Source organism: Corythoichthys intestinalis, chromosome 3, assembly GCF_030265065.1.
Source record: "Corythoichthys intestinalis isolate RoL2023-P3 chromosome 3, ASM3026506v1, whole genome shotgun sequence".
NCBI lineage: Eukaryota > Metazoa > Chordata > Actinopteri > Syngnathiformes > Syngnathidae > Corythoichthys > Corythoichthys intestinalis.
The window spans coordinates 6,183,356-6,209,586 of NC_080397.1; the positions used below are offsets into that span (position 1 = coordinate 6,183,356).

At 42.0% G+C, this 26,231-nt stretch overlaps 1 protein-coding gene across 1 annotated transcript in view; it reads right to left on the reverse strand.

The window, feature by feature from the left end:
• wdfy3 (WD repeat and FYVE domain containing 3) overlaps positions 1-26,231 on the reverse strand; it is a 146,041-nt gene that overhangs the window by 68,503 nt on the left and 51,307 nt on the right. The window contains exons 6-20 of the mRNA XM_057831026.1: positions 25,858-26,094; positions 20,443-20,635; positions 20,141-20,327; positions 18,997-19,163; positions 18,438-18,917; positions 15,767-15,877; positions 14,713-14,906; positions 14,334-14,638; positions 11,586-11,774; positions 11,370-11,453; positions 11,034-11,229; positions 10,624-10,838; positions 5,160-5,272; positions 3,768-4,017; positions 470-570 (exon numbers count right to left, since the gene is read on the reverse strand). Of these exons, the coding sequence (XP_057687009.1) occupies positions 470-570; positions 3,768-4,017; positions 5,160-5,272; positions 10,624-10,838; positions 11,034-11,229; positions 11,370-11,453; positions 11,586-11,774; positions 14,334-14,638; positions 14,713-14,906; positions 15,767-15,877; positions 18,438-18,917; positions 18,997-19,163; positions 20,141-20,327; positions 20,443-20,635; positions 25,858-26,094 (3,022 nt within the window). The remainder of the gene's footprint in view (positions 1-469; positions 571-3,767; positions 4,018-5,159; positions 5,273-10,623; positions 10,839-11,033; positions 11,230-11,369; positions 11,454-11,585; positions 11,775-14,333; positions 14,639-14,712; positions 14,907-15,766; positions 15,878-18,437; positions 18,918-18,996; positions 19,164-20,140; positions 20,328-20,442; positions 20,636-25,857; positions 26,095-26,231) is intronic.

Here is a 26,231-nt window from a genome sequence, read left to right on the forward strand (position 1 = left end):
CATCCGAGTTTTGTGGTGTCCGAGTTGTGCCAAACTGCGAGAGCCCGTTCAATCCTGATTGCAGGTCCAATTTATTTATTTGAAGTTTACAGACGAAAACATCTGGAGTAATTGTCGACTAAAACTAGACAACATTTGTATGAGTTTTCGCTGACTAAAACTACACGAAGACAAATAACGAAATTATGATTAAGACTAATAAGTATTTTTGTCCAAAAGACTGACGAAAATTGCCAAAAACAACACTGCTGTGAATGTGATGGAACAGCTACGTAGGACGGTGTGGAAACTTAAAATGAGTGACAGGAAGTGGGAGGTAAGAAGAGACAAGGAGCTAGTGAAAGGAAGGAGATGGAGCAGAGAAGACTGGGGACAACATTTAGAAAAGAAGAAACCAAAGACAGGGATGCTAAAAAGGGCATCCATGGGCATGTTCAAAGTATTGATGATATCACCGAGGTGCTCGTACCTGTCCCCATGCCGCTGATGACATCACCATCACTGACTCCTGACGTGTTAGTGTTGTTGCTGGGTGCATTATGAGGTGCCAGGCTGGGGAGGAATAAACACCTGCACACAAGCACACGCAATACATAAATGCATCAATCAAATCTATCTTATGCATCTGTTCCTACTATTTGTAAGTAGGTGTGTGCGTGTGCTTGTGAGTGTGTGCGAGAGGCAAGAGTGCTACCCCGCTAATAGCGGAGGAGAGTATCAATATTTCATGTTGACAGATGGGAAAGCAGGGAGGGCTTTATCAGTCTATTTGTGTGTGTGCGACAGTGCTGCTGTGCAGAAAGTGGGCCAGCGCCGTTGTCTCCTGAGTGCAAGCGCTTGAAACTATCTTCCATTCTGTTGTGACTAAAACACTGACACAAAAGCACAGTTGTGACACAAACACTAGGAATACAAACATCTCGATGTTGCTCAAAAAGAAGTTAAAGAACATACACAAAAAAAAACATACACAAAAACTTGAATACAAACCAAGAACACATAGAACACACACATAACCACGCACACACACATACACACAAAACACACGCACCCATACAATAAGAACAAAGAAATGCCCACAAACACAAAGTTTAAACATAAGCACACACAAACGTAAAGAAAAACACACACACACAATCAACATATCTATAAGCAATGCACAAACACTAAAAATAGAAAGAAAAAAGAACATGCAATGACATACAAAAACTAAGAAACACACATAGAAACAGAGACGCACGCGCACACAAACTCTACAAACACGCATAAAGGAAATAAATTCAGTATCAAAACTTTAAAAAATACTACACTGTGATAACACACACACAAACAAAACAAGGAAGCACAAAATCACTAATAAACAGTAAGAACACAAAAATTCGGAAAAAGTCACACTAAGAAAAACAGCACTCAGAGAGTAGACTTCTGCCTAAACAGCCAAATTCAAAGCATTGGCATAGTTCTGACCTGTGACCTTAGACCTTTTACCCATTCTCTTCTCTCTTTTCACTTATCCAGCAAATTTGAGTTAAGTACGTTAATTTGTTATCAATTCATCACAAATTCCTTTTCTGACCTATGTGAAGTGAACTTTGACCCACGACCTTCCATTTATTCATCCATATTCTACTGCTTAATCCGGGGTCGGGTAACGGGAGCAGCAGCTGTAGCGGGGAAGCCCAGACTTCCCTCTCCCCTGCCGCTTCAACCAGCTCCTTAAGCGGGATCCCAAGGCATTCCCATGCCAGCCGAGAGACATTGTCTCTTTAGCGTGTCCTGGGTCGTCACCAGGGCCTCCCGCCAGTGGGACATGCCCGGAACACCTCTCCAGGGAGGCGTCCAGGAGTCATCTGAACCAGATGCCTGAGCCACCTCAGCTGGCTCCACTTAATGCAGAGGGGTAGCGGCTCGACACTCTGTCCATCCAGGATGACCGAGCTTCTCACCCTTTCTCTAAAGGAGAGCCCGCACAACCTGCAGAGTAAACTCATTTCGTCCGCTTGTATCTGTGATCTTGTTCTTTCGGTCAAGAAAGAACAAGATAGAACAACCCAAAGCTCGTGACTATATGTGAGTGTTGGAATGAACAGTAGATTGACTGGTAAATCGAACGCTTCGTCTTTTGGCTTAGCTCCTTATTCACCATTATGAACCGGTGCGGAGCCCGCATCAATGCAGACGCTGCACCGATCCGCCTGTCGATCTCCTGCTCCCTCCTGCCCTCACTTGTAAACAAGACCCAAGATACTTCAACTCCTCCACTTGGGGCAGGATCTCATCCCCCACCCGGAGAGGGCACGCCACCCTTTTCTGACCGAGGACCGTGGTCTTGGATTTGGAGGTGCTGATGTGCTCCCAACCGCTTCACACTTGGTTGTGAACCGCTCCAGTGAGAGTTAGAGATCATAGCTTGATGAAGCCAACAGCACCACATCATCAGCAAAAAGCAGATATGCAATGCTGAGGCCACCAAACCAGACCCCCTCAATGCAACTTGGCAGAGTACAACCCTCACTGAGAACGAATTCGACTTACTGCCAGCAATGCGGACCATACGCTGGCACCAGTCGTACAGGGACCGAACAGCCCTTACCAAGGGGCTCGGTACCCCATCCTACCAAAGCACCCCCTACAGGACTCCCTGAAGGACACGAAGAACAGGAATATTTCATGAGGTGTCCTCATGTTTTCACATGACTGTATAGGGTGACCCAAAAAAAAGTTTACACTGCCATAATACAACTTAAATGCCATGTTTATTCATCTTAGAATTAGAATTTAATCACAAATTATATATTATTGTAAAGAACATGTACAGTACACTCTATTTTTCAATGTGTCCTCCCTTAAGTGTCACAACAGCCTCCAGGTGCCTGCGGAACGCTTGACAGGTCTTCTTTATGTAAGATGCTGTCATCTTTTCCCAAGATCTAACAATGGACCTCTCCAAGGCTGCCACAGAAGTTTGTGGCTTCTTACAGGCACTGTCCTCCACAGTTGCCCATATGATATAATCCAGGGGATTGAGATCTGGACTCTGGGGTGGCCACATATCACCTTGTCAATCAACTTTTTGGTCCGCACAGATCGGCACTTCCAAACCCAGGTTTTCGTGAGGCTGTTCCAGTATCTTTCAGCTTCTTTTTAACTTTGTAGACTGCACATCTGGATATTCTCAGATTTGCTGCAATCTCAGTAGGTGTCAGACCGGCACGCAGCAATTCAGGTACAGCTAAAGTTTTATTCATTTTCAGCAGAAGCACAGGAATTGTAGAGACGAGAGATTACCAGCTGCATTGAGTGACCTTAATGAATCACTTAAGCATGACAACCTATTTAGATATGTTTCAATGGCTTTTAAACAAGCAGTCAACTGAGTGTAAACTTTTTTTTGGGTCACTCTGTATGTACCCTGCAAGTTTGATACTAATCTCTTCATTCGTTCTTGAGTTATCTTGAACACAAACGGAACCGAAAACATAACCTCCACCTTCCGTAGGTTTCGTCTACTGCCGAAAGTAAGAACTTACACATTTGTGACACATACAGTAGGAAAAAATACACAACAAGCAACGCACACAAACACACAAGTATTAGGAACACACACCGTACTAGGGAACACATACAAACGCACAAATTTACTGGAAATGATCTGTGAAATTAAATGAAAAAAAAAAAACTGAAAAATGATGTAGATTGTGCTATATTAGCTTCTGGTGTTAGCTAGCTGATGTGTGGGCGCGCACGCCTGCGTGTAAGAAACCTACCCGAATCCCTCAAGCGAGGCGTCAAACTCAACGTAGGCGGGCGTGTCAGCAGACCCGTGCAGTCGGATGTCATGCGGCGTGGTCATGGAGACCAGACACTTGACGCGGGTGAGCGGCACGGTACTGCCCTCAGCCGAGCGTACCAGGCTGCGGCTGATGCGGTACTGGCCGTTGTACTGGCCGCTGTCTTCAGCCGGCGTGGCGAACACACTGTCAGCACCGAAGCCCTCCATCGACGTTGTCATGCCGCCTGCGGGGGTAAAACAGTCGACATTTCGATTGAGATAAAATTAGAGGAGTGCTGGCCCTCACCTTAGGCGAGCTAGGCGGTTGCCTAGGGTGCATCTAGTGGAGGGGGGCCCAAAATTGCTTGGGGGTGGGGGATAATATACGGGTTGGGGAATACTCATGATACACTTTCTGAACATTTTCTAACACATTAAGTACATATCAATATGCTACATATAAAAAATATAATATTTTTAAAATGACTTCTGATCTGAACCCGTGACCGTGAGTCAGATCATGACCTGGCGCACTGACCCTTTTGTTGCTCTTGTTTTGTTCCTCTTAAACTCTTGCTGAGGGTAAAAGGTGTGGGGAGGGGTTGCCCATCATCTTACTGTGTTAGCAGCTAGCACTATTGATAAATGAATGTCTCAATTCTGTTGCTGTCAACACATTATTGAAGACTTTTGTTATGAAAAGGTCCAAGGTGCTGCTTTAAGAAAGCAACAAAAGGAATTTGGAGGAAAAGCGGGCTCAGGGTAGAAGTATGTCCATTGTCTACCATAAAAGTTAACCATTAAAAATAGCGATAGCTTTGTAGATTGCGGCGTGAATATCAGGTAAGGTGCAGTTTAAATAGGACTTTAATGCACGGAGGGGAACCTTTAGTGAATACGTACAGCATTTAAGTTGCAAAAATACAGTATTTACAATATATATTTATTGGTCATTCATGGTGGGCTCCTAGCTAGCTACACTTTTGTTTAGGGTACCAAGTCACCCACGCCCTTAATTAGGGGGAAAGGGAATTGTACGACAATCAATCAATCGATATGAAGTAATTTTTTTTTACCCCCAAGCAAAAAAAAAAAAAGATTATTTTTCAGTAAAAACAAATGACAGTTTTCCAAAACAGAAACACAGATGGCGCTGTAGGTTGTATATGAAGCTGTGCTAATGATCATTAATTAGCCCGACTTTTAATCTCCACTCAGCAGCAGAGAAGTCACAATAGCTGCTCAAAAGAGCTCATTAAGACCTGCTGACTCCGTAATTACAAACGTCAACAGCTGTTAGCATCTGCCATTTGCCTAGCGGAGGCGGCGAGCGGAGTTCATGCGGAGGTCGAGTCTGCAAAATGGAGGACGAGTGTGGGTCGCTTACCTCTCATGTCGGCGTCGTAGCTGAGCGAGCTGGGCTTGTGTACGCGGTACTGCTTTAGCAGCTTCTTGTCCCATGCTCCGCAGTTGAGAGGGTTGCCCAAACGGAGGAACTCCCTGTCAACCAGTAGAGACAATTGGTCAGTGTCCGTGCACGGCGTGTAGTCATTGGCCACTTTGAATAACATTTTTTTTTAATGATTTTAGATTTAAGCACATCTGTATACAGTCAATGTTCATACTCTGGGTGGGAACCTCTGAGTACCTCACGATTAGCGTTGGGCATTGAGCATCGATGGGATCCGGGACTAACACTCCAATTATCCCGGAACCATTTAAAAAAAAACAAAAAATTGGATTCCAAGTTTCGATGCCCTGACCCCTGACCGGAAAAAATAGCTGCCGAACACCATGAAGAAGAAGCCACATGAAGTGTGTGTTCGTGCATCGCAACTTGATTTCAATGGCGTATCGTACGCATGCTATTTTTAGACCGCGAAGTTGCATCGTAAAGCGGAAGTGAAGCAGGAGTGGGACATTATAGACCTGCCCTCGCATAGAAACCATGCTGATTGTGCTGCTTTTCTCCGATAATCTTTCAAAAACGAACATGCCGATCACACATTGCTTTTTTGGAACTTGTAGAAACGACTCATTGCTTTTTTGGAGCTTGTTGAAACGACTCTAGACATTACGACATATGACGGATGTTTTCTTCATACGTTTCCCGAAACCAAAAACTCAGAGGAAAAAATGTGGAGACTGAATCAACTTGCGCGGATAAGACACTCTAAAACATAGGCAAAAGAATAAGTTTAAATGTTTTCTCTGTGAGCTTTTGAAAAATAAACATCTTTGTGAAAGTGCACTCCTGTGGAAAGAAACTTCATCATATTCAAGTTCAAAGACTTCTATTTATTTACAAGTTAAAAATAGCCCTGTGAGAAATTCATAGCAAAGTTAATTGAAACTTCATATAATTTTAAAAATTAATTGAGAAGTTAAGAAATTAACATAAACTATGAAATTGTTTTTACCCGGCTATTAAAAGAATCGGAATCGGGAATCGTTTGGAGCCGGAATCGAAACGTGGAATTGGAATTGGAATCGGAACGAGAACCGTTCAAATTCAAACGATGCCTAACCTTACTCACGATACGATACAATACAAGGCTCACGGTAAAAATCATTTTACGATATGGCAATACAACAATTACCGATACTAGAGGTCGACCAATATATCTGCCGCACATATATAACTAATAGTGTTTGCGTAGCATTCGCGTTAGCATTAGCTTGGGCATGGCAAGCATCCTCTTCAACTTTCACTTGTTTACATTTGATCGTGACATCCTGGGTTTAATTATTTGAAAATCATGTACTGTTCTTGCCGGTGTATATAATCATAAAAAGAAGTGCTGCATTCGTTGGTTTGGTAGCACTGGACTGAATTAATCCTTTGAGTCTCAGGTAATCATTTTAAATTTGAAGCTGTTGATGTTTTTTTTTAAACACTATGGATAATCACAAAGAGAGTTTATCATTCTCCCATGTGATACATTAAAACTGTTCTGACCATAAGGACAATCAAATTCCAGTTGTCCATGTCAAAGTAGCTGAACAAGACAGGTGAAAAAAAAAATAATAATAAAAAAAGTGACTCAAAATGAACAGGAAGTGACCTGGCTGTAAATGACCTAAAAAGAACAGGAAGTGACCCGTAGATGCCCCCAAAACTAGCGCCGTCAGTGGCAGGCAACGACCTAACATAGACACTATTCTAGTGGAAGATTTGGGTAGCAGCCTGTTGGTTCTTTTTTTTTTTTTTTTTTTAAACAACGACACCTTTATAAACTGATATATCGATTCTTGCCAGGAGAATATCTATAACCTTTTGGGATACAAAGTATCACGATAAATCATCATTTCGATATACTGTCACATTCCTAGATCATACACTTTTAGTTAGCGTTTATAAGATTATTGTTTGGTCTATCTGCCAATGTTTTTGATTTTCAAAATCTCATATTCATGTTAATTCCTGTTTCTTTTTTAGTCACAGTCATAGTCAGTCTACACGCCAATCCTTTTCAAACCATCCATGATGTCATAAACATTGAAGAGCGACTCTGGGAAAAAGCTGATTTTACTGGCAACGCGCAAGTGAGCTGCATGCCAACAAGCCTGAGGAAGAGGAGAGTGGCGAGGATGAAGAATGTGAAGCGTTTAGGCTTTGAAGCGACAGGAAGCAGATTGACAGCCCCTCGCACACCGTCATTTCCATGTGAAAGGGGAAACGGCGCGTGCATGTCAATGAACTTTGCTGCTGCGACTGCCGTCTCGCTTCGGCAGTCAAGCGGGAAATGAGAGCTCGCACGCTCGTTCGTTCGGCTGCCCGGTCACAGCGCATTACCCATTCAGGTCATTCCCTAATTTCTCTCGCAGGATTAATCAAGTCTATTAATGATATTGTCAGTTCTAGAAAGAGAAACATAGATGGCCATCAAGTCAAGATTTGAGCGTGGCACAAGTAGTAGTGTGATCGTATGTGTTCAACAGTCAGCCCTTGTGACTTTGTTGAAGTCAGCTTCAGCAAACAACTGAACTCAAATTGCTCCTGATCAGTGTTGTTTCCGTCAACGATGATGATAACGAAAATATTTCGTCGATGAACTATTTTTTCATGACAATGACGAGCTAATAACATGTCTTGGGAGACTAAGGGGCAGTTTACATGGCGACTCTGCGACACAAAGACGCAAAGGCTGAGTAGCGGAATGGCCTCGCGTTCAAATGGTGTCGGCGAAGACGGAAGGCAAAGACGCAAATCTCCGAATCCCGCCTCCAAAGTGGAACGATTCGATTCGGGGGGGGGTCGCAGCGCATTCATATGAATGGAAACCCCTTTCGCTTCAATGATGTAAGCACTCGCACATGTCACATTTGGCGTGCGCAGCGGTGCTATTAAACATTAAAAAGTACAAATGGCGGATCATTGGTTTCTAATTTACTGTTTTTTTTTTTTGCGACATTGCGACATTGTTCGAACATTGTTTGAATGGTGACGGAACAATATAAATGTAAGTAGGGCTGCAGCTATCGAATATTTTAGTAATCGAGTAATCGACTGAAAATTCTATCGATTAATCGAGTAATCGGATAAAACATTTTTTTTTTTTTTTTTTAGGTAAAGAGCAATTATAAATATAGATGAGAAAACAAGACATTTCATCTAATATTGAACCATTTTCAGTCAATCAATGTCTTTATTTTCGATGTACATTGTTGAAAACAGCCAACAATTGCATCTCAAATGTGACAAAAAAAAAAAAAAGACTAATTCATTGCTTTCACTCAAAAAACTTTTAGATCTTATAAAAAATTTCTTACCTAAAAATGTAATTGTGCTTGATAACACACATCACTTAAAAGTAGGTGTTTTTCCCACGTGTTTCAATTGAATTTCCACTTGTGTCAAGCTTTAAGTTCTAGTTAAGTTTTAAGTTAGTCTAAACTGTAAGTCCTAATAGGATTTTGAGTTTTTGCAGTGTTCAAAATAAATGCTGTGCTGTATTGGAGCACATTAGGCACCAGTGCTACTTGGTGTTTTATCCAGCAATGACTACTGAGCTAAAATTGACAGTTAGCATTATTAAGTTTTTATTTTACACTCTAATCACTCTACAGCACATTTTTCACGGATTAAATAAAGCCTGTATGTAAGAGTTAGCCACGCATCAACAGTGGTCATAATGAATAGAAACCTAGCCCTCCGCAGGGATAACGTTTTGTGAGCGAGTGACAGTAACGTTAATCTTATTTATGAGCGCTGAGAAGTGTACTGCTTTAAGATGGCGGCTGTTTTATTAACGCCGCCGAGTCGGTCATTTCACATCTAGTTCTACGTACATGTGATATCTATCACACGCATCAGACACTACCTGCTACTATGTTGCTACCAACGTAGCAACATGCGGGCGTAGTTTTTAGCAACGTCGGCGCAGTTTGTAACGGCTGTCGGCTGTAGTAAGGTTTTTTTTTTTATTGCTTCTTCCTCTACGCACATGACGTCAGCGCGTTGTCCCGTATGAAAAGTAGTCCGGGCAAAACGTGATGCTCTGAGCTGGCAAAATTAAACGATTCCTCGAGGTGAATAAAATTACTCGGATCAGTTTTTAAACTCGAGTTACTTGAGTTGCTCGAGTATTCGTTTCAGCTCTAAAATTTTTTGTATTCTCGGAAAGTCACCATGTAAACGGCCCCTGACGCATAACCAGATAAATGCCAGTTTTTGTCTGACGAGACGAAAATTCGCCATAGTTTCCGTCATTAGTTTACAATGTGGGCCATTTTCTTATCGTACGTGTAGTTAGCACGCATGGTAGCAGTGTTTGGTCGTGTCATTCATGAGACGTGCTGCGCCCCAACACTAGGGTGACCACATGTCCGGTATTAGAACGAACACTCTGCCTTTTCGGTGATGTGACCGGCACAAGCCATTAGAGGCGTGCGAAATTTCCGATTCCTGGATTATTCGCGATTCACAAACATCCAAATTCTTATCTAGACTTATCTAGCAGGCGTTGTAGTGAACCTAATTACTTTTTATCTAAAATACCCCTAAATTGCCAAAATCTTGACTTGAATCTATCTTTAAATGATCAAACAGTTTTAAAACTTTTACATGTCAAAAGTAGACAGAAGGGAAATTATGGAATAACGGGAGCAATTTTAACAACTTTAACGGTTGAGTCACAACATTAAATTAATTGAATGTACAGTACTGTGCAAAAGTCTTAGGCAGGACACCTGCCTAAAACCTTTGCACAGTACTGTATATGTTTATTATGTTATGTATATACAGGACATACTGTATGTATATATTTTCCCCAAGTGGAAGCTTCCATGATCCTAATAAATTTAATAATTAAAAAAATATATATACAGTACTGTGCAAAAGTTTTAGGCAGGTGTCCTGCCTAAGACTTTTGCACAGTACTGTAGTTCAAAGCTGCTGATACAGAATGGGGACTTGAGTAGTTTATTTACTGTTTTTAACTGTTAACTTGATACTAAAATAGTAGTTTGGTTTAGTCTGAGAGGAATTTTGAACAATTTTGGAACTAATGTACAACATTTCAACCTCCACAAGCCATCAGCGGGACGCTATTTTTTCGGCTTTTAAAGAAAATATGCCGCGGTTCAGTTCATGTGACGCAACTCAGCCCTTCGGTTGTCACAACTGGTCTGTGATTATGCCAAGTGTGGCTTCAGTTAAAAACGTCCCATATCATTGGTTCAATAAAATATAAAACAAAGCTTCACGTGTGGCTATCTGACGACATCATTTCCTCGCCGTGATTTTACAACTGTGCTAGCAAACATGCCAGCAACACAGTAAAAACAGTGTGACGTGGTGTAATAACTTGGGCGCAATTAATAACAGGTGTAATAACGCAGGAGCCTACCTGAGCGCCATGGGTTGCAGCGCCTGCGAGGCGAGCCTCTCGAACATGCGCTGCAGTGGCGGGTGCAGCGGGTGGTCCTCATCGCCCAGCGCTTGGCTGCATCGATGCAGCAGACGCTGGTGCAGCGACGCCTCGCACAGGACCTGCTGGTTCCTTTCGCTGTTCACCAGCAGCTGCAGGATGTTGGCCACCGCCAGCTGGAGGTCCAAAGCGTGCTGCAATGACGAGGAGACCGGCTTAGTTTTTCTTTGTATTACCTGCATAATTTGGAAGCATCCATCAAATTCATTTGGTCTGGACCCAAAAAAAAAATCAACATTCCTTCTAGGAGGCAAAGCAGTTATGGTGTGAAATAATTGCACCCCCGTGATTATATTCAGCAAAATTACAACAAGCTGTACTGCCCTTACCTCGGGCTGACTTTCGGAGGAGACGGAGGGCAGCAGGTCCACCATGGCCAGCACGGCGCCCGGGTGGATGACCACCATGTCGCCCCCTGAGGACGAGGAAGAAGAAACCGAATGGACGGGGTTGGAGGAGTGCAGTTTCAGCTCTGTCAGCAGCTTGACCGGTGCCGGGGCACCTGATGAGCCGTGGTATCCATGTCTGTCGATGAGAAATAGTTCCTGTCAGCATGATGATATGACATAATTATAATCAGAGAAATCACTCATAAACTTTTAGGGTGTAAAGGAAGAAAGGAAAGGACCCAAAAAATGCAGCAGAGCCAAAGCAAAAGCAGCTACCTCTTCCGGGTAAGAGCGGGCGTGCCCCAGGGTGAGGGCAGCGAGGTCTCGTGAGTCAGGCAAGGAGGAACCTGCTCCGCGCGACTGAACACACAACCATACATTGTGAAGCGGGTGAAGACAGACAGGTAAATGTTAGAAGAGGACGGAAAAGAAGAAGAGTTAGTAGTACACAACAGTAGAAGAAGAAGAAGCTGAGAGACTCCAACTACGTACCTGTCAAAGGAGTCTGTGGCCATTTTATAAAGATAAATGAAGAGTTTTGCGCAGTGTCTGAGGGTGGGACACACGCTGTCACCACCGGGGGCCGCCTCCTCCTCAAGAAGTCGCTGAAAGGGCTCCGAGTTGGACGGAAAGACAGTGGTGGCGCCCAGCTTCTTGGTGTCGGAGAAACAGCCCAGCAGCCTGAGGAATGGAAGAGATTTATATTGTATATGTACATTTGTTTGTATTGGCCCATTTTGCAGTAAACGAAGGGCTGTGAGTCACATCAACAATCGTAATTAATATTTCAAGCAGAGAGTCTTTTTAACACTTGAAATTAATATCTTAAGCCCCCCATTGACTGCAAAATGGACCCAAACGGGTGGTTTGTGCTACGTTTAAGCTAGTTGTTGGGACACCCCTCTGTTTTTGAGAGAGTTGGTACGCTCCGTCAGTGGCTTGAGTTAGGAGAGAGAAAGGCTGCTGGTGACACAATCACTCAAAATTAATTTCTCAATATCTATAAAACGATAGCAGCACAAACAAAAAAATTTCCAGCACAAACGGGCACAAACGTAGGATAAACGAATGGCACCATTTCGGGTCCATTTTGCACTAAATTGGGGGCTGCGTGACATAATCACTCGAAATTCATATCTCAATATCTCAAAAATGATAGCAGCACAAACAAAAATTTTTACAGCACAAACCAGCACAATCGTAGCAGAAACGATTGACACCATTTTTAATCAAAATGGGTTGCTGGTTGACGTAAGATTGACCTATAAAAGAATTGTTCATATCTCAAAAACAAGTAGCAACACAAACAAAACATTTTTCAGCACAAACGAGCACAAACCTTGCACAAATGGTTGACATAAATCTTCTATAAATTTGTGTATGATGGGGGGGCAACTTCCCTGAGATTGTGCAAACCCCCCAGTAATGGTGGCCAACCACTAGAGGGCGACGTACACAAATCTCTACTCGGATTAGTCATATTGATGTGTTAAGAGGCACAGGCCAGATTACCGTTGTTAACAAATTATTTATTATTCCTCTGCAGCCCAGTAGCAAATGTGCCACGGACCGGTATCGGTCCCGGCCCAGTGGTTGGGGATCCCTGTTCAAAAATACTGTAGAATGATATCCTGACTCATATATCGATAACTGTTGCATCGCCATTTCTTGAGATAATTGTGAGCCTTGTATCAAAAATTGTATCATGAGCAAGCCAGAGGTTATATAAAGGGTTAAAAGGTTCAATTTGCCCCAAAAAATCCAAAGTATCCTCTTGAAACTGCTAGTGATATGAAAAAGTATCAGAACCTTTTGGAATTTCTATCATTTCTGCAAAAAATCACCATCAAATGTGATCTGATTTTTGTCAAAATCACACAGATGAAAAAACAGTGTCTGCTTTAACTAAAACCGCCCAAACATTTATAGGTGTTCATATTTTAATGATGATAGCATGCAAACAATGACAGAAGGGGGGGAAAAAGGGTAAGTAAACCCCTCTGCCTAAGGAGACTTAAAGAGCAATCTGAAACCAATTTTTAATAAACATTTTAAGTCAGGTGTGTGCCCAATCACTGATGTGTAAAGCTGCCATGCCCACTATAAAACATACACCTGGTCAGAAATGTCTTGATAAGAAGCATTGTCTGATGTGCATCATGGCACGGTCAAAAGAGCTGTCAGAAAACAGAGAAATCACTTACAGAAATTACTGGCACAGTCCAATATCTCTGTGCACACATCAACTATATGTAAAAGTATGGCCAAGAATGGTGTTCATGGGAGGACTCCACAGGGGAAGGAATGCTGTCTAGCGCTTAATGTTCGCAAAAAGGCACTTGGACACCCCACAGACGTTTTGGCAAAATATTTTGTGGTATGATGAAACCAAAGTTGAATTGTTTGGGAGTAAAACACAACGTCATTTGTGGAGGAAAAATGGAACAGCTCACCAACATCAACACCTCATTCCCACCGTGAAGCATGGTGGAGGGAGCATCATGATTTGGGGCTGTTTTGTTACCTCAGAGCCTAGACAACTTGCAATCATTAATGGAGAAAGAATTCAAAAGTTTATCAGGATGTTTTGCAGGAAACCCTGAGGCCGTCTGTCAGACAGTTGAAGCTAAAAAGAGGATGGATGCCGCAACAAGACAATGATCCAAAACACAGAAGTAAATCAACTTCAGAATGGTTTCAGAAGAACAAAATACACGTTCTGGAGTGGCCAAGTCAAAGTCCAGACTTGAACCCCAATAAGATGCTGTGGCATGAGATAAAGACTCGATTCATGACAGACATCCCAGGAATCTGACTGAAATACAGCAGTTTTGTAGAGAAGAATGGGCCAGGATTAGTCCTGATCGATGTGCCAGACTGATCTGCAGCTACAGGAAGCGTGTGGTGGAAGTTATTGCTGCCAAAGAGGGCGGCCACAAAATAGTAAATGCGATAGTTCACTTATTTTTCTCCCTTCTGTCATCGTTTGCATACTATCCTCATTAAAATATGAAAAACTATAAATGTTTGGGTGGCTTTAAATAAAGCAGACAGTTTTTTCATCTGTGCGATTTTGACAAAAATCAGGTCACATTTGATGGTGATTTTATGCTGAAATGTGAGAAATTCCAAAGGTTCAGACTTTTCCATACCACTGTATTGCACACAAATACTACACTTTGCCGTGGGAAAATCTCATATTTGGCCGAAAAACATAGCGATGTCTTCAACAAAAAATACCTGACAGCGTCGGCCAGCTTCTCGTACTGGATCTCCGTGCGGAAGAAGTGCGAGTTGGCGGGTTCGTAGCGCATGGCGGCGGTGAGCGTGCAGAAAACGGTGTGCAGCAGCTCAAACACTTGGTTTTGGTTGGGGCTCTGGTGGTGGTGCTGGTTGTTGGTACCATGCCAGCCGCTGCGATTCGGCTGGCACAGACACAAAGAGCGCTCCATGGCCACCAGCAGAGACGTGACATACACAAATCCGCCCACCTTACGGAAGACTGTGCGCGTACGGTGGCTCTCGCGCAGCACTGACAGCAGAGCCTGTGCAAAATTAGAAACTAGATTTAGAATCCCTACTTCAGCGTTTTGAAGTCGAAGGTGTTGTGTGGTCTCACCCTGAGTATGTCGGTCTTGAGCGTGAGTTCCGCGGGCGGCGCCGAATGCATGAGTCCCAGTAGTGTTCCCATGTCGTCGTCGCCGCTGGGCGACAGAACCAGCTGCTGAATAATGAGCAGGGCGTGCTCGCGACACTGACGGTACTTGATGATGTTGTGTACGCACCGCGCGCCACCGAACTCGCGGAACAATGCTGCAGGGAGATGGTCAGGGCAAGAAATCGGTCATTAGGCTTTTATGCGAGTCGGATCTTCTCATGCGTAAGCGTAAACACATTTTCGACCAGGGGTGTGCACACATTTTCATTCAAAACGGAAGGAAAAGGTGAGCTCATACACAAGGCAGGGGTACACAATAAGGGAAATTGAAGTTCACAGGCCCCAGTATGTGGTCCAGGTCAACGTGTCAGTTATTGTTCCCAATAATCACAAAAAAGAACAATTTGCTTGAATAACATGAATAACATTCATTATTTTGCGGTAGATTTAATGAAACGTGCAGCAAAATGGTGCAAAAACATGAATCTATTGCTAATAATCCTATTCTAATTCCATAACCATATAAAATGTACAATGTACAAACAAGCATGCAACTCATGCAACCAGTGGAGTGCTGTCCTACCACACGGATTTTGACTCCATTGGTTGCAAAACCAGGGAGTTTTTGCACTAAAATAATGTTGATCATTTTTATTATTTTTGTGTAACGTCGGCATGTCAACTGGCAACTGGCGGATGGCGTCCGCATTTACCCGTTTTCGACTTTACGGCGTGCACCAACCCGGAACACTAATAACCCAACCAGAAACATGAATAAACCCAAATCGACTACCTTAGACTGACCACTTACACATATTTTAATGTTTTCCGAGAGACAAATGCACACCCAAAAAAACAATAGGGGGAGGTGGGCCTGCGGGAGAGCCCAGTGCCTGGGCGAACCTTTCATGCCTTCCCCTTACCACCCTCTGGAAGTCTCCCCTGGCTCGTTGTTATGCCAACAATTTAGAAGTCAAAGAGATGACTATGCACAAAGTGAAAAAAAATACATTACCCGCATTGGTGTTCATCGTGTGTGAGCCTTGCAGGAGAACGGTGAGCGTCTCCATGACTAACCAGGCCAGCTGCTTCTGCTCCTCTGCAACCGTGTTGTTTTTACACTCCGCTACATACACAGAAAATTGGACAACAAAAGCTTAGATTGGATGCAAAGATGCTTTGGAACAACACAAATCAGTAGTACATGTACAACTGTAAACACAGTTTGAAATTTTTTCTGCTAAAATACAGTAGCGATGAAATGTGAGGCTGAACTTGCGCTTTATAAGATGTTTCAAATGATTCTGGTATGATTCAGACCTCTTTTCAGAGTACTGTATTTTCCAAACTATAATCCGGACTTAAAAGCCGTAAATTTTGTCAAATGCTGATAGAATATTAGTTGACCATGGCATGGCATGACATTCACTTTAACATAGCTCCATCTAGTGGATGTACAATGCAACCCCAACAATTACTTCTACTGCACCTTACAATGCAGTGCACCCTATAAATGAAAACAATTTAAAAATATTCGCCCAATAGCATATGACTTTCTGCCGGATCCGGCCTCAGCTCGCAAGATCCACATAGCAATCATGCTTGCTGAATGCCAGTGCGCCAGATGCGGACGGGATCATTAATCTGAAAGTCCAAAAGATAGGTTACAGATTGTTCTGGGGCAGACCATGCAGACTGGATGCGCTCAAAATCTGTAATTTAACGGTCGACACTGAAGGCGGGCCGCCGCGCTGCGACACTCAACAGGAAAACACACACCAGTGTGGACAGAGCATCTCGGCGGATGACAAATTTTTATGGTAAGTGCTTTATTCCAAGTCACAATCGCGTTCTTATGGTCCAGAACTGGTCCAAAATAGCAGAAACCACATTAATGCATGGTCCAGATATGACAAATCTGGGCCAGCATTGGGCCAGATCAAAACTGTTTTAAGTATTAAATTATGGGTCAATTTTGTTCAATATATCATAATGTAATTTGTTCCTATTGTGTGTTATGCACTACATTTATGCAGTAAACATTTTAATGTTGGAATACTGTTAGGACCCCTGCCCCCTGAGCCCCGCTCTACCTCCTTGTGCGTGTGTGAATGTGTCACTGCCTTGATTGCATGATTGGACAGATGGGTGACATTGGGACCAGGTGCCAGTGATCATCATTAGCAGCTTACCTTGGCCTCACATCAGCGCCAAATCAACAACTCAACTCCACTAATTTGTGACTCCAGCTTTCAGCTAAAAAAGAATCTTGTAATATTGATAATGAGCTTATTTTTGTGTTTTTCCCCCTTGATCCTGTACTGCTTGCCTGCCAGGACGCCTGCCTGGCCGTTTACCTGTTCTATCACAAAAGTGCCCACCGGATTTTTCGGTGTCACTCAATCTAACCGCCAGTAAACTCTTGTTACACTGCCAGTTTGCCTCTGGTCTCTGTGCTTGGGTCCCCCAGTTACCCCGGAACCTTAACAAATACAATATGTTGTTTACAGTCCAAAAAAATGTAACATGGAATTGCTTGTTCCAGTTCCACTTTTTATCTGGGCCATGCATTGTGGTCTAGGCTGCTATGAAACAGTTCTGGCCTCAACTGTTTGCTGATCCAGCAAATGAATTCCTGCTAAATTTGGGACAGATGCATTTTACGACATTGGGCGGAAATTTTCATTACATTTGGCCTATGTCCACTCCAGTTATATTTTGCTAACTGGGAATCTGGACTACATCAGGCCCAGTGCTGGCCCACATTGGGTAACATGTTGTCATATACGGTACAGGGCACAGATTAACGACGTGTCTGCTACTTTGGACCAGTTCTGGCACAAAACGGTTTGCTGGTCCGGCAAGTGTATCCAGACTGAGTTTGGCTCATTGTTAAAAAAGACACAGGGGCTGATCCGTTTCACATGATTGGGCCGAAATTTGCTGTACAACAGGCCCACATCCAATCCAGTTATATTTTGCTATTTGGGAATCTGGAATACATCTGGTTCAGTGCTGGCCCAGATTGGGTCCCGTGTGTGCCATATCCGGGCCATAGATTAACGTTGCGTCTGCTACTTTGGACCAGTTCTGGCACAAAACTGTTTGTTGATCCGGCAATTGAATCCAGACTGAGTTTGGCTTATTGTTCAAAAAGACACAGGGGTGGATCCGGTTCACGTAATTGGGCCGAATTTTGCTGTACGTCAGGCCCATGTCACTCCAGTTATATTTTGCTATCTGGTTTCATTCATTGAAGGTGCGCCTTATAGTCCGATGCCCTTATAGTGCGGAAAATACGGTAATAGAGTTTAAAAAATAAATTACTTATTCTACAAAAGAAAAAAAAAGTTGCATTTTCTCTTTTTCGCATTATAAATCGAGTTGTCTGATATTATTGGCTAGCTGATAATTCATAATCATTATCGGTTTTAGGCCAATATGCATGTTGCCTTCAAAGTGAATATAGAAGCCTTCTTAGTACAAGGGCTGGTCACAGCTTAAAACAGCAGTTACGCTTATTTGACCATTAGATGTCGCCAAAACAATATGCTTTGGATTTGTTATGTGATCAGACTATTTGTATTCACGGTGCAAATAATAAATGAATAATAAATGATTGAACAATAATGAATTATAAACTCATGAATTAGCCATGATATGTATCCAACGACATTTCTCTTCACCTTGGTCATGGTCGTGCTGCTGCTGAGCGGCGGGGTCCTTGAGGAGGGCGGCGTATTTATGCAGCAGGTTGACCAGCACCTCCAGGAGCCCAACCTCCCTCAGCACGTCCCCAAAGACTGGATCGTGGCGCGCCATTCTCAAAAGTGCTCGCACGGCCGTCACGCTACATGCGTGTGAGGCGCTGGCCTTGAGCAGCACGCTAACGCTGAACAGCTCCTTGCACGGCACGTAGTTGAGACTGAAGACCACGAACTCCAGCAGCTGGAAGTATTTGGCCTGCGCTTCCTCGGGCAGGCGGGCCACACGCTCGGCAAACTGGGACAGTGTGTGTTGTGACTCAAGGATGAAGTAGTTGGCGGGGTCAGCGGCGTAAACGCTGCCCACCGCGTCCAGCAGCGTGCAAGCCAGCCGGCCGCTCTTGGCTTGGAGGAAGGCGTTCTGCAGCACCGAGAACGCTTGGATGTTGCGCACTGTCTGGCCTGGACGAACAAGACCGCAGCGTGTCATTTGAAACCAAAACACCAGTTTTGTCAACCAGAGAACTGTGAGCTCTCGTACCTTTGCCGGAGGGTTGCGGAAGGACGAATCCTGGCAGCAAGAATGGCGCTCCGGTGGTCAGACCGGCGGGTTTGAGCTCAGTTACACCATAGGTGGTCAAACACGTCACCAGGTTGACTAGGTCCTTCAGAGCGTCCCGCGACTCGTCCTCCTTAGCCTGTTCCAGCCTGTATCAATCCACCACATAACAATAGAACCTTAACGTCCATAAACGTACTACCCTTTGAAGACATCTCCGGCAAAATTATCTTACGAAAAATGGTACGAGAAAGGACCATTTGTACTATGTGTGTGACAATATATCACAATGGCGATATATCACGATACTTTGAATCCCAAAAGGTTATCGATGTGCTCCTGCCAAGAATCGAAAAATGATTTTAAAAAGGTGTCACTGGAAAAAAATAAATAAATAAATAGAAAGCAACAGGTTGCTACCAAAATCTTCCAGTTGTAGAGGTCTATTTTAGCTCATTAGGTGCCATTGACGCTGCTAGGAGTCCAATCCATTTTGACTGGTAGGAGGCGTATGAACAAATATGAAAATCACATAAATGTCAATGGCACTGAAACCAGAGATTTCACAGCCAGTCTTTCCGGTTTTAGGGGCATTTACAAGTCCATTCCTGTTCATTTTAGGGATTTTACAGCTCACTTCCTGTTGATTTTGAGTCACTTCAAAGAACCTATTCACTTAGGGACCACTTCCTGTTAAGCAAGCCAAAATCAACAAGAAGTCACCCGTAAATCACCCAAAATCAACAGGAAGTGATCCAGAAATGCCCCAAAATCAACTGAAAGAGACCGACAAGCAACAGTAAATGATCTGAAAAACACTAAAATTACCTCATTTGCTGCCACTGACGGCAATAGATGTCCAATCCATTTAAAGTGGAAGGGGTGGCAGCGCTACCAGGGAAGAAATATCTATTTCTTATTATTTACTTTATTTTATTAATACGACGTATAATACATGTTTTTGGATAGTTATTTTGAGATTAAGGTTTCTTAAAGGGTTAATTCCGACTTGCGCGTAAATTCGGGTTATGTCGCCAGCGTAGGAACGGAACTCATTCGTAAACCTGAGACTACCTGTACTTTTCTGTTGTATTGTAGAGTGTCGTAGAATGATTTTGTACCGTACCTGAGCATGAGATTGCAAAGGAAGTTGTATCCCTGGCACATGCGGAAGTCATCCAGCAACGTCTGTGACACGTCGCTAGAGTCCTTAAGGAAGCAGGACAGGCCGGCAAACATTTCCACGATCTCATGTGGGGAAAGATCGTCAGACTGCTGCATGTTCTGCACGCACGTGGACAGGCATTTTTTTTCTGAGGACAAAGAAGGTACAACTCTTTCAGGTGTGAGGAAACACAAAGCAATGCTAACTATGAAATCCTTTTCAACTTTCAGACTCAAACAGATTTAAACACAAGTACAACATACCGTGTATGTATTTGACAACGTTAACACTGAGTCCGTGTCGCGATATGGTGGTGAGCACGTCTCCAGCGCTCCTCCTCCAGGGAAGATTGTGAGGCGGGCACCATGACGTGATGGCGCTGAACAAAAGGTGGAGATCGTCCTTCTGGGCCAACTCCTCAGCAGGGGAAACGAACGTGCACAACTTGACCAGGATCTAAAACGCCAGAAAATCATGTTTGAAACCCTCATTCAAAAAGTTTTTCCTGGATTTAAACTAGTGCTGCGATTAACTCGAGTAATTCGATTCAAGGGTTAGCTTCAAAAAAAGCTTCAAATCAAATGTTGCTGCTCCGAGATTCGTTTAATTAGAGTATTATAATGGTTTGTTTTGAAAGTGTTTGCATTTAGTTTTATTGATTTACGGTGGATACACTGACCTCTAGTGGCAACAGTGAATATGACATAACTCATTTAAATGGTAAATGGTATATGGTGTTATACTTGTATGGAGCTTTTCCACCTTTCAAGGCGCTCAAAGCGCTTTACACTACATCGCCATCCACCTACTGGTGACGCAGCACCAGGAGCAACGTGAGGTTCAGTATCTTGCTCAAGGATACTTAGGCAAGTTCATCAGGGCAGAGAATCGAACACACAACCTCTGGGTAGGGGAACAACTACTCTACCACGGAGGCACGCCATCCCATGGCTGAACATGGCTTAATTCAGCTGCTCCCCGTTAAGAGCAACACAAGGTAAATTTTTGTTTGATTTATGTTTGAGTATGTTTTTTTTAATGCAATAGTAATTTAGCTTATAGGTATACTTAGCCATTTTTTGTGGGAATACGAGTTGAAGCAATTTATTAAGACCTCTGTAAAAAATATATACCGTTTTGGCCCAAATATAAGACAGTGTTTTTTGCATTGAAATAAGATTGAAAAAGAGGGGGTCGTCTTATATTTGCGGTCTAGTCCAGTGTTTTTCAACCTTTTTTGACTCAAGGCACGTTTTTACGTTGGAAAAAATCTCGAGGCACACCACAAACTAAAAATGTTCCAAAATTATTTTCTGCACAGTATATTTAAATATAAAATAATTTCTCAATATGTACGTATACTTACTCAGTGTGAAACTTGAGCCTGTTTAGTCGATATCCCTATTCTTCAACCGTTCTCAGTCTCTGTTTTTATTATTATTTTTTTATAGCAGTTAGGCTTGAAAAAGCTCAGAATTACCAGAAAGGGGGACTTCAGCAATGTCTTTAACCACATCAGGGGCCGAGCATCTCGCAGACAATGGCTTTGCAGGCAGGTAGTATTAAATGTCTCTGTCATGGTGTGGGACTTTTTGGATTTAGCAACAAGGTGAACTGGCTTTGAGGGCTTTCTCATTTACCCTTGTAGTTTTTATCAAAAAAGTTGCCTGTTTCTGTGTGTTTTCACGAAGGCAAACAAAATAGTCCATCAACTTGATTTGAAGCGACAGGTGTTTCGTTTGGAGATGACGTTTAAACTTGCTTGGCACCATGGCGCTGTTTTTGGATTGCTGCTCGTGTCGTTTTCAAGAACTGCTCGGATTTTTAGCCATTAGCCACCTTGCTGTTCTCAACAATGTGTTGGAGTAAAACACATGGGGAGGATTGACGGTCGTCACATATAAATATAATAGAAAGGACACTTTGGAACACATCGACACATGACGAGTCTAACCAAATGATGTGCAGTAGACGTGTTGGGGTCCACATTGTCATGGACAGCAAGGTTGTTGATGGCTAGAAATTCGAGCAGTTTTTGAACGTGACACGAGCGATACTCCGCTCATCTGCACACGGCCGAGAACTCTCGAACTTTCTACCAACTCCTTCCTTCCATCCATCTACTGCAACTCCGCCCGACAACGTAAAAAACAATATTGTAATAGCCCCGAATGGGGAATTAGAAAGGAGAGGAGTCAGTGATGACTTTCCCACTTTATTGTGGCAACAATAGAAAATAATAAACAAAATAACAGCGGCATCCGCAACATGCGACCGCGAACTTGGCTCTCACGCCGTTCTCCCTGAGACTCCCTCCCTCCTTGCTTCCCGCTACGTCACCACTCTGCAGTCTGATGGCCCCTTCAAGGGCCCGTACAGAGTTACGGACATTACAAATTTATATATTATATATAAAAGCGACATTAGATAATTTCTCGCGGCACACCTGACGATTTAGTGTGCTGCGGCACACCGGTTGAAAAACACGCCAGATATCATTGAAGTGATGTTCTGTTATGACAGATCTCAGCTACTCTCACCATTCACGACGCTAGATGGCGCCAGATATCATTGAAGCGATGTTCTGTCATGACAGATCTCAGCTACTAGTTTAACCAGTTTGCATTATTTTATTGCAATGTTTTTCCTTATTCAGATTTGTTTCAAGACTACAGTTACAGTTAAACTTCACTTTGATGGTTAATGCAGTTATTGCAATTTTGTAGTTTTATCACAATAGATTGGTTTATTTACATTTCAAAATACAGAAGCCATTCATTTACGAATAAAATTGCACTTTAGTTTACATATTCAAATGTTCACAAATATTAACATTTGAATGAGGCAAAATAACATGCTTTTTCTCTCAAATATATTGTTATAATCATTTGTTTCAGGTGTACTGTAATTATTTTCTGTATAAAAATTAACTTTTTTCAAACTTGAGTCTTGAAAAACAGGGGGTTGTCTTATAATCAGGGCCGTCTTATATTCGGACCAATACGGTATATGTTAGCCTTTTATAACATTTAAGCTAGCAGACTTTTGCTATGAAAGTTAGCCAATCTTTATTTTGTTGGACTTAGATCCTCATTTACTATTTTTTATACTGTTTGAGGCAATACAAGTTCTAACGTAAAACTGAAATATTAACCTTTGAAATCAAACCTTGGCTTAACACCTCATGCAGACTTGAAACTCATTTGAAACAAAAATGTTTATAGAAGTCGATAACAAATATTTCATCAGCTAACAATTTTTTAAATATTTTTAAACTCCCATTCAAACTGTAAATTGTTATACGAGAGTGTGCTTTAAAATTGGGATTTGGATTGTATTTATGAACAACTGTTTGATAAAGAAAACTGATTCATTAAAGTCTGTCTCCATCTTATTCAATTTTTTTGATTAGTTTGTTTACGAAAATAAATGAGTCATTAACACATTTATATTAGTGCTTTGCCTACTAGAAAAAAACGTCAATCAGCAGCACTTTTTTTTTTTTTTTTGAATGAGCAGGTCTTTGGTCTTATTTATTTTATGTACTGAGAAATGCTTTTCGTGTTTTATATCCAGAACCTATATTAAAAATTTGAACAAGCATAAACATCATCACTATTGACGTGTCACTTCGTCATTCTTTGCGCGACGCCTTATCAGAGGGGGCCGAGCTTCATTTAGAAATAGCCGAAGACGGCACACGCTCATGTCGAATTTAAGCTTGGATTTTTGAAAAAGTATGAAGCTGTCCCGCATACAAACAGGAAGGATTGTCTCAGGAGTGATTTGTTCAAGGATTCAAGGTAAATATTATACTTTTCGTACCATGCATGCGTGATTGAAGCATTTATTTGCAGGAATTTCCTTCTTTGTCTACACATGGAGGCGGCTAATTTTTGTAACGGACTAGCCTTATAGTTGGCAATATTTACGCGAAATAAATGCTACCTGCATGTATTTTTTTATTTATTTTTTTTTGCTTTCAACCAAAAATCGAGACTGTTTTATGTCCATATCTATAAAGAATTCAGATTGAAACATTTATTCACAAGAAATTTCGCCAGAAAAGCTCTGTTTACGTCAGGTGGCTGCTAGCCTCATTCGCTAACAGAGTAGCATTCTACTTCGACATACTGTATATACGTAAAATAAACGCTAACTGCATGGTTTCTTTGCTTTTAACCGAGAATCGAGACTGTTTTATGCCCATATTTATGAAGAATTTGGGGATTTAAGAATTTATTCACAAGAATTTTCGCCAGAAAAGCTCCTTTTCCGCCAGGCAGCTGCTAGCCTCATTCACTAGCATAGTGGTATTGTACTTCATCAATATATGTAAAATAAACACAAACTGCACGGTTTCTTTGCTTTTAACATCGAATCGAGACTGTTTTACATCCATATCTATGAAGAATTCGGGGATTTAAGCATTTATTCACAAGAATTTTCGCCACAAAAGCTCCTGTCACGCCAGGCGGCCGCTAGCCTCATTTGCTAACAGTATAAAGTGTATAATGATAATAAAGGGCTATTCTATTCTATAATAAATTGTGATTGTATATAGAATTTATTAATAATCTAGTTACATATTATTTATAATTGATTCTGCATGTTTTCCTCAAGTATTAAGTTTCTGATGTTAAATTGAGTGATTTATTAGTTGTTGAAAAATTGCAGTAAATAAAAAATAACTTGCTATTTTGGTCAAAAACTTATGATATGTTAAATAATGCTATTGATCCTGAAAATATAGGTGATTATCGCTGCATTTGGTGATTTTTGTGCATTTAGTGTAAAATCTGATAGCCATTTTAAGTTGTGTTATATAAAAAATAATTAATCGGGATTTTGTAAGGGAACGACTTTAAATTTTCTGATGCCGCTGCTCATGGAGACTCATATATAGATAAGGTATGCCTGTTTTGGTTTTATGTTGGTAGCAGCTTTGGTTTTGTAAATATTTGAATTTGAAGTTTTTTAAAAATAGGCCCCCTACGAATCGGCTCCGTTTCCCGTGTCATGTCAATAGGTTATGAAGTCTATGGAACAAGTTTTATGTATACTTAAAACAGTAGAGTCGTAGATTACAGTTAAGTCAGGAAGCTGTAATCAAATATTATTTTTGAAGGAAATAGTCATCCATTTTCTCTTCATTGTTACTGACAACATGCCTAAAACAACTTCAAGTTAAATTGTGGAGGTAGATGACATTTATCTGATTGTTTAATTAATCATCAATCATTAATTGATTATAAACATAACCGTTAGTTGCAGCTCTAATGATGAAAATAGAAAGTGATAACATTTTGGAGTATGACACAAAGGCAGAATGGCCACTTTACCAAATATGGTGATGCTTTGAATTTGGTTACTTCGGCGAATATCTGCTCTCTCAGAGTGCTCCTCTAATTTATTTAAAAATGAATAATTAAAGAAAGTATTTTTTTTGTTTTGTTTTTTTTTGGAAGAAAAAAAAAACAAAACAAAAACAAATGTTAATATACTCTTTTTATACTTCAAAATTTTAAAGATCTTTTTTAATGGGGAAAAAAAACTAAAGGCTAACCAAGGATTGAAACCGTAATTTGGAGTTATAATGCTTTATTTGCTCATTTAAGTGATCTCCCACATTCCAAGATCCTCTATTCCAGCGTGATGCCGGCGCTCTGCACTTGTACCTGAACAAAGACTTTCTGTAGCAGCACCCTGCGGTCGGCCAGCGGAAGTTCCATGGAGGGGTGGCCCGGGCCGGGCGTCTTCTCCTGGGAGGGTGGCGGTGACGTTGTAGCAGGTGGGGGTGGTGGAGCAGCAGGACCCACTGGGGCCTCTGCCATGTGCGGGAGGTCGAAGAACAGGTAGAGACATTTAACCAGTGTGGACGGCACAGACATGGTTGTCATGCAGTCCACAGTTTTCTGGAAGAACAAAAAAAACACTTGTGTGAATGTGTTTTTGTTAGAAAGGATGGATGCAAGAATCAAATATTGCTTAGTCATGTGTGAGGAACACTAAGAGGAAGGAAGAAGGGGGTTAATGCAGGCCAGCTGCTGAC